The sequence below is a fragment of the Diadema antillarum genome, unplaced genomic scaffold, assembly GCF_040938485.1.
Source record: "Diadema antillarum isolate AM-2024a unplaced genomic scaffold, OU_Dant_1.0 seq00001021_RagTag, whole genome shotgun sequence".
NCBI lineage: Eukaryota > Metazoa > Echinodermata > Echinoidea > Diadematoida > Diadematidae > Diadema > Diadema antillarum.
In genome coordinates, this window is record NW_027271856.1 from 505,870 (window position 1) to 521,436 (window position 15,567).

Here is a 15,567-nt window from a genome sequence, read left to right on the forward strand (position 1 = left end):
GTATTAAGTGTATGTGTCTTGAATTTAGACTAGTCAACCGGCACTATCAATACGTGTCAATCACACAGATTGGATATTTTTGTGTGGTCGTCCTTTCTCTGGTCACTCTAGCTCTCTACATAGTCCCTGTATATGCATATACATGTGAAGTAAACAGGAAACTCAAAGCGAGCTGCGTGGGGTAACTGAAATTTTCTCATTATATCAGGGATAAAAACAAAAGAAAATGAAAGGAATGGGACCTGCAAAATAACCTCATCATTACATGTATCAGGTATCTAGCTATATCTGACCTCACTATAACAAGGTACCACTGTATACCCGTACGTATATGCCCAATTGGTTTGGCCAGCTGTAGCCAAGTACCATGCATTTATCCAAATGGCTGCGCGCGGGTTTAGGACGTGCGATGCATTCGTTGGTATCGAGACAAGATGCCATGTATGCAGGGGTACGGTATGTAGCATGCATGCAGAGTTTACATTCGGGATGTCATGGAATTGATAGGTTTGCAACAGTAGCAATGAGTCAACACCCACACACAAAAATACACATAACACACTGTTAGTGAGCATCTATGTAAGTGCTGGGTACATGTTTAAGACTAATTTCTGTAAATCATGGAGGAAATAAACAATACCGGTAGGCATATTTGGGATATCCTTAGATGGTCTTCCATGTCACAAAGATGATTTCAGGGTATGGATACACTTTAACATGATATCTAACCCAAAAGAAGCTCTAAACATTGGCTTATGTATGGCACAGAAAGCCCCCCCCCCCCCCCCCCTTCAAAAAAAAAGGAAAAGTAAAAAAAAGTCACATGCCTTTTTGAGAATATAAATCTTGCAATATATATATTTATTTTTTTTATTTTTTTTTCTAAACTATAAATACGAGATATCTTTAACACATTGACTCATCTTTCAGAAACTTCACTAAAATCATATCCTGTAGCTAGATTCATCTTCTCCATTTTAATCTATCCCTGGTTAAATCTTAAAAGCCTAAATACATTCAGCATGCTGACAACATAATTCCAAAAGGGGATAGATTTCATGTACATTTCAAATTTGAAAGAAATTGTTTTCTATAGCAAAAGCTCAATTCAGCAAACAATTACATTTTCAAAACCTGAGGAAATTAAAGAAACTGGAATGCTACACATGCTATGTAAGATCATTTTGTGTTACAAAACTGAGCATGTCATAACAAATTCTGAAATGTACTCTTTCAAATGGCTGACATCACATATAATTTGAACAAATGGGCCACTCTCAGTATAACAAAGACAGTTGAAATGAGCTTTTGATAAAAAATACTAGCTTAACATCTGGGTTAGGTCTCAAAATCATCACTGATGACCATGGTAGAAAATTTGAGTACAACTAACACAGTTATAGCAAAATTGTGATTGAATTAAAGCCATTTCTGAGCCTGCTGGATTAAGACATGTGAGAATTAATTGCTTTTCACATAAAAGACATGATTGCTCACTTAATGAAATTAAACAATCAAATATTTGTGACCTTCACCACATTTGGGTCTTAGAAAATGTTTGTTGTATGTGTTGGGCATGGTGTGGCCCATGCCTCCAGCTAATGAGTTTCAATGGCATCCCCTGTCACACAACTGTTCAGACAAGAAGTCTGCAGGAATTTGCATACAGCATGGCAACATATTTTATTTGTGAACACTATGGAAATCACACCATTTCAAGGAAATGGGTTTCACACAATTGCCTGTCACCTAAAATTGTGCTTCACACTGCTTTTCCTCTTTTGCTGTAAGACACAATATACTCAAAGAACAATGTTTTCATTGTTTGTTCACTCATGATAACTTATAATCTACTGAACAAAGCACCAGTCTCAAGGGTTTTGTAATATTGTGAGTGACCCGTATGTTATCATCTTAGAATCACTATCACAGGCACATAATTCCATGAATCATACAATGTACTGATATATTACGGAATGTACATTGAACACTCTGGGGCTAAACGTAATGAATTACGTTTGTATGCAAAGATTAAATTTCTTACTCTCTCTGATGCTCATTCATTCAACTTCTGACCAACAACACTGCAAAATCATTAATTGGTTGTACGATAAAATCCTTTGCAAGCGAAGCCTGTCTCAAAGCACTGAAATATTCCTTCACCCTCCATTCTATAAAATGCTTTTGTCAGTTTCATCAAATACATTTTTTACTCTCTTTTATACAGACATAGATACTGAAAGCTATTCTTACTAAAACATGAGTACTATTCTATCTATTTGCAAAAAGGCCATGATATATATCTGTGGCTGTACATCAAGAACTGAGTTATAACTCTTATGATGCCAAGTTCCCATAGAATGGACTGCAAGATGATTACTCTGGGGCAGTTCACAGGGCAACATGTCCAAGTCAAAGTATGAGGGATCAAAGAAGCCAGTCATTCAGCTGCAGGTCAGTGGATCGCATTCTCCAACACCATCTCCAGAAACTGCATCACATAAGATAGAGAAAAACAGAATGCCAGGGTATCAAATTTGGGATTTTTTCCCCCTTCATGATAAACATTATGCACAATGCTCATTTGCAAAGCAACATAAAACAGACTGGTCTTGAAAATGAGCAGCACTCACAATTACTTGGTGATACAACATATTAAGAACGAAAATCACATCAGTATGCTCATAGCAATATTACAGGCATGTGATATCCATTTACCAAATAAATATGTGTATGATCAAAATGTAAAAGTTTTGTTTTTCATGTCATTGCTACTAATACCAACATCTGATGATAAATAGAGCAAGTAACATGCAACCTCCAAGTTAAAAACTTGGATGGGGGGTGTAGATCTGGGGACATTTCATGAAGCGTTTTGTTTGATAATTTTTTCGGCAAAGCTGTTACGTATATTAAGCTGTTGAATTATATTACACAAGACTGGAGAGTTTAATTCACAGAAAGAAGGGCAGATTTAATCATGTACATCATCTAACAATCTCTTCAAAGAAAGAGTGAAAAAAAAGAAGAAAATCTCCAGAAATTGACAGGACAGCTGATGATAACAAGGCAAGTGCCATAATGTGTCTCGCCCATTCGCGTACAAGAAATTGTACGCAAATGGGATATATAACAGATTTTAAAAAAAAGATATAACAGATAAGGAGATATAAAAGAGTAAGAATTTATGGCAAAAAAGAAACATGCCATAATAATGCCTCCGGCACCACTTCGTGGCGGAGGCATAAAAACTTAACATTGGGCTCTAAAAGCTTGTTAACCCCTGCCTGTGACCTTTGACCTTGTGGTAACCATCCACTCCCCAAGACATCTACCATCCAAGTTTGGTAACAAACGGACCTATGGATCAAAAGATATGACCCATAATAGAAACGCCCCATAAAAACTTAACATTGGGCTCTAAAAGTTTGTTGACCCCTGCCTGTGACCTTTGACCATCCACTCCCCAAGACATCTACCATCCAAGTTTGGTAACAAACGGACCTATGGATCAAAAGTTATGACCCATAATAGAAACGCACCATAAAAACTTAACATTGGGCTCTAAAAGCTTGTTGACCCTTCCCTGCCTGTGACCTTTGACCTTGTGGTGACCATCCACTCCCAAAGACATCTACCATCCAAGTTTGGTAACAAACGGACCTATGGATCAAAAGTTATGACCCATAATAGAAATGCCCCATAAAAACTTAACATTGGGCTCTAAAAGTTTGTTGACCCATGCTTGAGACCATTGACCTTGTGGTAACCATCCACTCCCCAAGACATCTACCATCCAAGTTTGGTAACAAACGGACCTATGGATCAAAAGTTATGACCCATAATAGAAACGCCCCATAAAAACTTAACATTGGGCTCTAAAAGTTTGTTGACCCCTGCCTGTGACCTTTGACCATCCACTCCCCAAGACATCTACCATCCAAGTTTGGTAACAAACGGACCTATGGATCAAAAGTTATGACCCATAATAGAAACGCACCATAAAAACTTAACATTGGGCTCTAAAAGCTTGTTGACCCCTGCCTATGACCTTTGACCTTGTGGTGACCATCCACTCTCCAAGGGACATCTACCACCCAAGTTTGGTAACAAACGTACCTACGGATCAAAAGTTATGACCCATAATAGAAACGCGCCATAAAAACTTAACATTGGGCTCTAAAAGTTTGTTGACCCATGCTTGTGACCATTGACCTTGTGGTGACCATCCACTCCCCAAGGGACATCTACCATCCAAGTTTAGTCACAAATGGAGTTATGGATCAAAGTTATGACCCATAATAGAAACGCGCCATAACATTGGGCTCTAAAAGTTTGTTGACCCCTGCTTGTGACCTTTGACCTTGTGGTGACCATCCACTCCCCAAGGGACATCTACCATCCAAGTTTGGTAACAAATGGAGTTATGGATCAAAAGTTATGACCCATAATAGAAACGTGCAATAAAAACTTAAAGGACAAGTTCACCTTCATAGACATGTAGGTTGAGTGAATGCAGCAATATTAGTAGAACACATCAGTTAGAGTTTGAGCAAAATCGGACAATCCGTTAAAAAGTTATGAATTTTTGAAGTTTATGCTCAGTCACGGCTGGATGAAAAGACTACTATAGCTTGTGATGTCACATGAGTACAACGATATAAAGAAAGAATAAAGAAAATTCAACATATTTCCATTTTTCTCGCATAACAAAGGAACACTCGACTTCTCTCTTTCAGAAGGCAGGGGGAATAATATTACCCTTAACATACGTCAGTAGCAAGTTGAAAAACTGTGCACTTTATTCAAAAAGTAAAGTTTTGTGAAATTCTCTCTTTATTTTCCTTATTATAGTTGTACGCATGTGACATCATACACTGTAGTAGTCTTCTCTTCCAGCAGTGACTGTGCAGATACTTAAAATATTCGTAACTTTTGAACGGATTGTCCAATTTTCCTCAAACTTTCGCTGATGTGTTCTACTAATATTGCTGTATTCTCTCAATCCTTATGTATATGAAGGTGGACTTGTCCTTTAACATTGGGCCCTAAAGTTCATTGACCTTGAGGTGACCTTCATATATGGTAAAATGTGAAACTTTGTATGTCCCCTCTTCCCTCGAAGTTTGATTGCAATTGAAGCCCAGAGTAAAGAGTTATTGAAGTTTTTGTAGCATTACGGACAGACGACGGACGGACGGACGACGGACGAACGGATGGACAACGGACAGACAGACGCCGCAGGCGATCCCTTAGTCTCCCCTCACCTCCGGTGGGCTCGACAAAAATGACTACTTTATCACAGTAAACTATTTCCAATCTTGTGTATGATTTAATTACAAATAGTATCTGTGTTCGTACAGCATTTTCCTGCATTTTTCTTGTTGCCTTTAATATTCCTTATAATTCAAATTGACTCACATCTTCATAGTGGACTGTGACAACACCATTCATACTTGTATCTTTTCTTCTGAACGCTTCTGTGAGAGACTTGAGCATAACACACACTTGGATGAAGTCATCAAACTTTATCGTATTTACATGGCCACGGTCAAATCTTTTCACAACCAAGTGGCAGAACTGTGGTGACCTGTATAGGAGGGAAATGAAACATTTACAAAAAATAGTTCAACTAGGTAATATCCACATGTTCACATTGGACTACTGTAAAGTAAAATGTTTTCGTGGCATGAAATTTCTGTCTTTTTCATAATATGTCACTGGTATTCATCAATACATATCTTAAAAAGAATTTTCTTGTGCATATCAATTTCACAAATCTTGGCTCTCATAAAATTTACAAAATCAAAATGCAAGCAAACATTTCTGGTTTTACAGTTTCATAGCCTTCTTATCATTTTTTGGTAGGTGAGTGTGTTGGTTTTTCTTAATTTAAAAAATTGATGATTTTTTTTCTCTGTTCCTCTAAATATGCACTTGGGCAAAACTTCAAGAAGCATTGTAGAGAAATATGCATATTCCTTCAAAGTATTTCAGTAATTTTTGATTGCCCAATTAGTTTGCAGTATCTAACTTGTCCAGCTGAGTGTAAAGAATGTTTAAAGATACAGTAGTCATACTTAATCAGTTTTTCTCCCAAATGCATCACTGGAACAAACCTTCATTAATATGATCCACAAAAAACCCTTTTCAGAGTTCATAGTACATATAAAGTCACGATGCCTGAGACTTTGCCACTGCACACAAAGAGGCAGCACTGTTGAATGCATTTGTTTTATTATGAGTGAATAGGTACACTATAAAAACTGTCGGAGCGATGAACACATTTTTCTCACATCATCCCTCCTTCTTTCGTTGTCTGTCACACACACATCCACAAACACACTACATGTACTGATGCACAGAGAGGGAAGGCAACTCCATATTTGCACTCAGGGGTAGTATAAAGTGCATCAGTCAAAGCACTACATCCTACTGCCCAACGGTAAATGTTTAAACAGTGCAATTGGTAGAATCTATTTGGGATTGGTTGGAAAATAATCCTTCTGGTGAGGAAATCAAATCATTTGGATTATTTCTAAGGATCTATGTATTAATTTTTTACATTAATGAGGGAAATGGAAGCATTTCAGCCAAAATGTCCCGATTAAGTGGTTTATGGTTCCAAATAACCAGTGAAAATAACATGTAAAAAGTTTGCAGACACATTTGACTCATTTGCAAGTTTCTTACTTTAAGCACGTATGTACATGTAATTAAGTTGGACAAGCTTGGCAAACTGCGACAGACAAAAAGCCCATGTGGACCACCTTGAAGTGTAAGTGAAGCATTATACTGTGAACGCATCAATGTAAACTTGTAAAAAATACCAGTTTAGGATGCCATAGGACACCATAAGTATACAGACCTATCTACATTTTGCAGTACTAAGCTGAGAATAGCTACAAATGGCTTGAGTTACTGGTACACTTACAATCTATAGCCAAATGTAGTAAAAGCATGATTCAGTTCTCCTGCATCAATGTTGCCTGATCTGTCACGATCAAATCTGTGGGAAAAAACACAGAAGCCAGCATTACCTTGTGATAATCTGTCAATAAGAAAATACCACAAACAATGTGATTACTCTGCTCAGTATGACATCATAATCACAAAGGCAATGCGAAAATTTGAGGAAATTCAGATAAATATCACAGAAGTTACAATGATCAGAACACTAGCTTTATATCCATGAACATCTTAAACTAACACCTACGGCCCATGATTGTCATAACTTTGGTAGTTGTATACATCTTTTCTCCTGTTCATGTGATTCCAAACTCATTCTCAACTCAACAAATCTCAATTTTACTCCAAATAGGAAAGTTTCTCCTTTACTCTGCTCTAGGTATGTGAAGGACATGCTTTTACACACATTTCTCCATGCAGGGGAAGTCAATATCTTCACAAAAATCCCCCACCCCCGGAAAAAAAAAGGAAAACAATAACACAATGATAACATACTCTGGGGGTCATCTTCTTTGTTTAACAACTGAGAAATACTAGAAATGGTGTACAGTTCTGTGAAGCAGTACTCTGGATGAATCACAGGACATGTCATCTGAATGGTTATAGTTATCTCAATATCACCAATCAAAGTACTTTCTCAACTTCAAACAGATTTTCACTAATCTGCTGCTTCCTCTACACAGCCCAATTCATTACCTTTTGGATGCTTTAATTGGTATTGGCATTAAGGTGAGTGACAGATCACAATTTAAACTTCAGATTCAGCATACAATATGATTTGGAGATCACAAGCAGTGGCCCAAATATACAATACTGGTAATTCTCCAAATGAGTGCTGTGTAATGAAAATTCTGCACTTTCAATCTTTACAGTTCAGAATTCCTATGACAGGTAGCAGTACATGACATATTAAAAAAGAAGAAAAAAACAAATGACAGGCATATTCTTTGCATAGATCTATATACATCAATTGTGAGAACATTAATGTTTATGTTTAGTGCAGTTGCATCAAAGTAATCAGCTATCTTCAGCACGAAAATGTTTAATATCTAAACATGTATTGTTTGCACTGTTCCACAACTGAACAGATTCTCTTTCATTCTTAACATCATATTCTTGAAATGGTGAATACATTTGTTGTCAATTCTCATTCATATACCATCAACATGTACTATATCATGCACTCATAAACATTTTTCACACACACCTGTCAAAGCACCCTCTCCAGTCTTGAATGTACTTCCAGAGAGCAGCAAATTCATTAAAGTTGATCGTTCCATTCCTGCTCAAGAAATAATGTAATATGATTGTTACAAAATGAGTATATTAGTTGGTACATTACTTGCAAGGGGCATGCTACAATTAAAGTGCAATTCAGCATCATGTTTAAAGTTGGCTCTAAAAATAGAGTACAAACCAGGGAAACAAAAAAGGTAGGAGTTTCATAAAAATTGGACCTAGCAAAAGAGATTTATGGAATTTCGAGGTTTCCTATGTATTTAATAGTCACTCGCAATAGTTGCAACCACACAATATTGTAAAACCAGAAGTATTTGCGGCATGAAACTTTTACAAATTTGAGCTGATGGCCTTTTTCGTGCCATGAAATTTTTGCAAATTAGCACCACCATTCAATGCATACCATGCTTTTTAATTTCATAAATCTTAATCAAACCTAATTAAGTTTGAGAAAATACTATGCCCATAACAATTTCTGATTTCACAGTATTCAAAATTGGCAGAGGTAATAATGTCACCAGAGTTCCTTCTGAACTGTACAAATATTCACTGAATGTTGTTGTTTTTTTTCTTAATTAAATTGAATCCAAAATAAAATGTATCCTTCAAATCAAATTTTTGCAATCTTGGAATAATCTTGTAACAAAGACATGTGTGGGGTAAATAGCTATTAGTTACAAAGTCAGCAAGAGAAAATAAGGTATAATATTTTTGTGTACAAACCAGTGAGAGTTGTCATCATTTTTCTATTTGAATGTATGTTGGGAAAAACAAGTGAAACTTTATAATTTCTGGACTTTCACATTCCATATCAAAATTTCAATGAAACTTAAAAAGAAAATTAATTCTGTTTATCTGCTTTTATTCTTTTCATATATTCAACTTGAACGAAGTGTGAAATTGCATATTACGGGACAAGTTCACCTGAATAATATACGTGTGGACTGAATGAATGCAGCAATATCAGAAGAACACGTCAGTGAAAGTTGTAAGAAAATCGTAAAATCCGTTCAAAAGTTATAAATTTTTAAAGTGTATAAGCAATCACTGCTGTATGAGAAGACTGCTATGACTACTACAGTGTATGATGTCACATGCGTAGAATGATACAGTAGTGTCTTCCAAAGCATTTCTCAAGCGGATACCACACAATATGTCACTTACAGCCACTGCTCGGCTCCTCTAAAGTCATACAACAGCCTTAATCAGTGTCTGCAGCGTAATTTTGTAAACAATCTGCATGGAGCTTCAACATGTACACAAGTCCTCATCACGCTACATTGTGCGCTTCTAAACATGTGTCACGTGCAGCTAAACTCCTATGCATGGGATGCAGCTAAGTGCTACAGCGAATTCTGATGACCCCATGTGTTTCATGGTGACAGTAAGTTTATTTTTCACGTACGGCCTAAAGAAAGGTTAGAGTTTCAGTAGAGTTAGTTTATTTCTTGTTTTTCCCCAAAGCTAGATAAAGGCATTTACAATTGTAGTGTTAGTGTGTCACTGTGTGTGTGGTGCTGGTGCAAGGGCTCTTCAACGCTATGCATAAATGCATCTACTTGTACCAGAGATATGGCGATTTGATCGTACATGTACACTGCATGTATGGTGAAATATAATAAACCCAACCTCTCTGTCGACTTTCAGCACCTCATAAATTCTTCAGAATTTATATTCACACAAATCTGAAAAGCACAAAATTATGGAAATAGATCAAGTTCTTCTGGAAAATTCCTATATGTCTAACCAAAATGTAAACCAGATTATTCTGTAAATATAACATGCATCAAAACTGTTTTGTTGAACTTGTAAGTCAATTAAGCAGAGTAACTCATTGAGCAGTATCCGATTAAACAAAGAGTACTGTATAAGGAAAATATACAGAGAATTCCACAAAATTTCAATTTTTGAAAAAAGGTACACATATCCTCAACTTGGTACTGACGTAAAGGGATTGTACAGTTTCGGTTGAGACCTAATTTCAGATTTCTAACATTTTTTGGTGAGATAATGAGAAACCTCTTATGAAATATAAAAGAGCATGTAATTCCATGAGGAATTCAATGTTCATATGATGAAAATTGGTTTTGAAATGAATGCGATATCCAAAACAGAGCGATTCTAATAAAGTGTGGGACCCACATTTTATTACGATCGCTTTGTTTTACTTTGTTTTTGGATGTTTCAGTCAGTCCAAGCCCGATTTTCATCAAATAAACTTTGAATTCCTCTTAAAATGGTATGCTCTGTACTATTTCATGAGTGTTTTCTTGGTATCTTGCAAAAAGTTAAAGCCCAATTCTCATCTCCACCAATACTGTACCATCCCTTTAATATTATTCCTCCTGCTTTCTGAAAGAGGCAAATCAAGTGCCCATTTTCATATGAGAAAAGTGGAAATATGTTGAAATTTCCTTATGTTTTCTTTACATTGTCTTACGCATGTGACACCACAAACTGGAGTAGTCTTCTCATTCAGCGATGACAGCACTGAGACTCAGAAATTTCATAACTATTGAACGGATAGTCTGATTTTCCTCCAATTTTCACTGATGTGTTCTATTATTGTTGCATTCTTTCAGTCCACAAGTATGTATATATCAAGGTGAACTTGTCCTTTAAAGATCATTTGAACCATCATTAACATTTTCAGTTTTGCTTACGTGTAACACTCAAAACAAAGAAAATATCACACATCACATGTGCTTGAAACACAAAACCACAAAGATCTCATAAATAACAAAATGTTGACATTCAGAGACTAAAACCAACTGAACAGTGATTACAACAGAGCAGTAAGATAACATTACAACATTCGTCAAATGTGACCACCCAACTCAAAACCCACAAAAAGTTGCATATTAGGATTCTCTGTAATAAACCAAAAGACATGATGCATGTCATTTGGGATGACTGAATCGAATCTTTTAAATTTGTCTTACCTGGGAGAGTAATCTTTTCTCTTCCTACTGTCAAAATTTGGCAACTTAAAACAAAACTGAAATTGAGGTAATTAGCAGTTTTTCTGGACCATATTTTGGGGGATAGATGCTGCTCTCACTGGGAAATTGATACTTCTACACAGCATGCCCATGTAATCCTATTCTTTATTACATCCTATTTTCTCCCTTTCCTATGAAACTGCACCTCCTTGACCTCTCAACCTCTCTCTCTTATTTCAATCACTTTTTGAATGGGTTATGATCTAATTTGAACAAGTTATACACCACTTATGAGCTTACCATATAAAACTATGCAGAAAAGTGGAAATTCATTTTGGCTTACTTTTTATGCATTTTGAGCTGGGCGGTCCATATTGCACTCAGTATTTGACTAATGGGATTTTGCCAAGCAACATACACTAAAGCAGCTACTTTAATGACATGAAATAAAACATCCACTGGCATGATTGCTCCAAGGTCCTATTTACCTTTGGGAGCAGTTATTTAAACAAGGCAATCGCCAAATTGTGTCTCGCCCATTCGTGTACAAGGAATTAATATTTTTTATAACTCCAAGAAGTTAATTGACCTGCTTATGACCTTTGACCTTGTGGTGACCTTCAACACCCTAAGGGACATTTACCATCCAAGTTTGGTCACAAACGGACAAAGGGATCAAAAGTAATGAGCCATAATCGAAACGCGCCATAAAAACTTAACATTGGGCCCTAAAAATTTGTTGACCCCTTTCTGTGACCTTTGACCTTGTGATGACCTTTAACTCCCCAAGGGACATCTACTGTCCAAGTTTGGTCACAAACGGACATAGGGATCAAAACTTATGAGCCACAATCAAAACGCGCCCTAAAAACATAACATTGGGCCCTAAAAGTTTGTTGACCCCTGTCTGTAACCTTTGACCTTGTGACGACCTTCACCTCCCCACAGGACATCTACCGTCCAAGTTTGGTCTCAAACGGACAAAGGGATCAAAAGTTATGAGCCATAAACGAAATGCGCCCTAAAAACTTAACATTGGGCCCTATAAGTTCGTTGACCCCTGTCTGTAACCTTTGACCTTGTGGTTACCTTCAACTTCCCAAGAGACATCTACAATCACCCAAGTTTGATTGCCATTGTAGCAAGATGTGCTGAGTTACGTGTGATAAGAGAGTCTTGCAAGTAAACTTTAACGTATGACCTCAAATGACCTTTGATCTTATCATGTGACCTCTTACGGTACCATAACATGAAGGTACCCCCAGTGCATCCATCACCCAAGTTTGATTGCCATTGTAGCAACATGTGTCGAGTTACGTATGATAAGAGAGTCTTGCAAGTAAACTTTAACGTATGACCTCAAATGACCTTTGACCTTATCCTGTGACCTCCAACGGCACCATAACATGAAGGTACCCCCAGTGCATCTATGACCCAAGTTAGGTTGTAATCCAAGCAACTTATGTGAAGTTATTTGTCAAAAGAGAGTCTTGCAGGTAAACTTTAACATAGAAGAGAGTCTTGCACATACTCTTTAATATATGACCTCAAATGACCTTTGACATCATCACATGACCTCCGACAACACCATAACATGAAGATACCCCTAGTGCTTCTATCACCCAAGTGTGGCTGCCATTGCTGTAACAGTTACCAAGTTATGCATCATAAGAGAGTCTTGCAGGTAAACTTTAACATTTGCGACGGACGACGCACGGACGACGGACGGACGCCATTTGGATCCCTTAGTCTCGCCTTCATCTCCGGTGGGCGAGACAAAAATGTTCAAGATATCGCCTTTCATGCATGTGTGTAGATTTGTTGTCCCACAAAACATCCTACCATATAAAAGTTTTGCAATAAAGCCTAAAATACAAGGAGATATAAATATTTTTCTCAATAAACGGTAACTGTAGACGGTTTAGTCTGGAAACACTTTTATTATAACTTTTGTTCACATTTTGTACATTTGACTATCAAACATTGATTTTACTGCTTCAAATTTTCACAAGGTTGTTTCTATCCCTAACTCACATTTTAGAACTATTCTAAAGCACTAATGCTGGGTTTTTGTTTCATCTGCAAATGGTAAATTATGCCTTTAACTGTGTACAATAATGTACATGAAGTATTCTTGTATGATTAACTTCACAGGATTGTGTTTTTGTTTGTTTGTTTGTTTGTTTGTTTGTTGTTATTTTTTTCAAATCACCTCCTTTTGCCCATAAGTCTTTGTTGCAATTAATTTTTTTTCTTTATTAAATCCCTTTAAATGCAGTTCAGGGTCTTGTTTCACAAAAAAAAAGTCAATGTGCCTGGCAACCACCTCAATACAACAGACCCATTTCTTATGTGAAAATTAAAGCTTTGTCATACTAGTCCATGGAGTTTTCCATTATTACACAGTACATTGGTTTGAACTCTTTTCTGCATATCATGCTGCCCATGATTATGTCAGCTGTTCACAAAAACTTGTAATCCCATTTGGCAGCATACGATCCACAACAATAACACAAATAAGCTAAACTGTATCTAGCTTGTGTAGCATTTTCAATTGAACCTCGCATGAAGCCAAAGATTTGAACTTCTGCCATCTAGTTTGACCGGAGAGACTACATTCTTATCGTTAGAAATCAGATGCCTTCTTGTGGGCTGGTGATTTTAGTGTTTTTCAATGGAACTTTATTGACATTCAGACCTTTGACCTTGTCTGATTTGCCCAATTTTCGAACTTGACTGGCATTTTTAGGTAATATACCTGTGGTGTGAGTTTTGTAGTCATTGCTCAAAGCTGTGGAAAGTTGACAGCACATAATATATGGTGCTTAAATCAGGGAAAGTTTTTCGATATTTTGACCTTTGACCTTGTAAGATTTCACCAATATTTGAACATGACTGACATTTTTAGGTGATATACCTGTGGTGTGAATTTGGCGATCATAGCTCAAAGCTGTGAATGTTATTGAAAGTACACCACAATACTATGTGTACCGGCAGTGCTCATCATGTAAAGTTCATTGACCATTTGACCTTTGACCTTGTGACAATTCACCAATACTCCACCTGTCCGGTATCTTCAGGTGATGTACCTGTAATATAAATGGTCATAGCTCAACGCTGTGGAAAGTTATTGACAGTACACCACAATACTATGTGTACAGTGCCTATTTTAGTATTAGGGCAAGTTCATTGACCTTTTGACCTTTGACCTTGTTGGACTGCACCCATATTCAAACTTGACCAGCATTTTTAGGTTATATATCTGTGGTGTGAGATTGGTGGTCATAGCTCAAATCTGTGGAAAGTTATTAAGAGTACATCAAATTGTTGACAATGAAGCATACATACATCCTATGTATGATACATGTACATGTATGTTTCGCTTCCACTACATGGGCAAGACAAAAACTAGAAATGTCGCTACAGCGACTGGTTATACCCCCGCCAAACAACATTTCATAAGCTTTGGTCAAAAAACTGAGGAAGTTGTTAAATCCGCAAGATCTTTCCTTGATCTTCTGCCATTAATATGCCGTTACCATGGCAACGTACTTTCGGGTACTGTCGAAAAATGCGTCTTGCACATCTACAACCAAAGGCACACATCTGTTCCAAGTTTCATGGAAATTGGGCAAAAACTGAGGAAGTAGTTTGCAACACAAAATTTTCCATCATTTTGGCTCATAATATGTGAGCTGTTACCATGGCAACATACTTTTTGTCACTGTCAAGAAATGTGTCAGGCTGACCTATATCCTAAGACAAACATTCAATATGAATTCCATGAGAATTGGAAGAACACTGATGAAGCAGTTTTGCCATGAAGCATTTTGCCCTATATTTTACCAATAACATGCCGTTACCATGGCAACGCACTTTTTGCCACTGCGGAAATATGTGTCTTGCACATCAACATATTCAGATGAACATCTGTACCTAATTTCATAAAAATTGATCAAAAACTGTGGGAGGAGTTCGCGACGCAAGATTTGTACCCATTTTTGCCCATAATATGCCGTTACCATGGCAACGTACTTTTGGGTACTGTCAAAAAATACGTCTTGCACATCTACAACCCAAGGCACACATCTGTGCCAAGTTTTATGGGAATCGGTCGAAAACTGAGGAAGTAGTTCGCGACGCAAGATTTGCAACGGACCGACCGCCCGACCGCCCGACCGCCCGACCGTCCGCTGATTCCTATATACCCCCTTCAAACTTCGTTTGGCGGGGGTATAATGATACAAGCCTACAAAAATAGGGAAGATATAGCAGTTAACTGGAAAGTGGTTTTAAGGAGTAACAATTCTTGAAAAAAACAAAACAAAAAATGGTTAACATCATTGATCCTGTTATACAAATAAATGTTCACTGTGCAGCTGTGTGAATGCACATACATTAAATATTTTGTGACATG

General features: G+C 37.1%; 1 protein-coding gene across 1 annotated transcript in view; it reads right to left on the bottom strand.

Annotated features, from left to right (window-relative positions):
• Window positions 1–785: 785 nt before the first annotated feature.
• The window catches only part of LOC139742805 (sorcin-like), a 31,503-nt gene continuing 16,721 nt past the window's right edge, over window positions 786–15,567 (bottom strand). The window contains exons 5-8 of the mRNA XM_071653318.1: window positions 8,177–8,251; window positions 6,935–7,009; window positions 5,422–5,590; window positions 786–2,491 (exon numbers count right to left, since the gene is read on the bottom strand). Of these exons, the coding sequence (XP_071509419.1) occupies window positions 2,456–2,491; window positions 5,422–5,590; window positions 6,935–7,009; window positions 8,177–8,251 (355 nt within the window). The 3' untranslated portion in view covers window positions 786–2,455. The remainder of the gene's footprint in view (window positions 2,492–5,421; window positions 5,591–6,934; window positions 7,010–8,176; window positions 8,252–15,567) is intronic.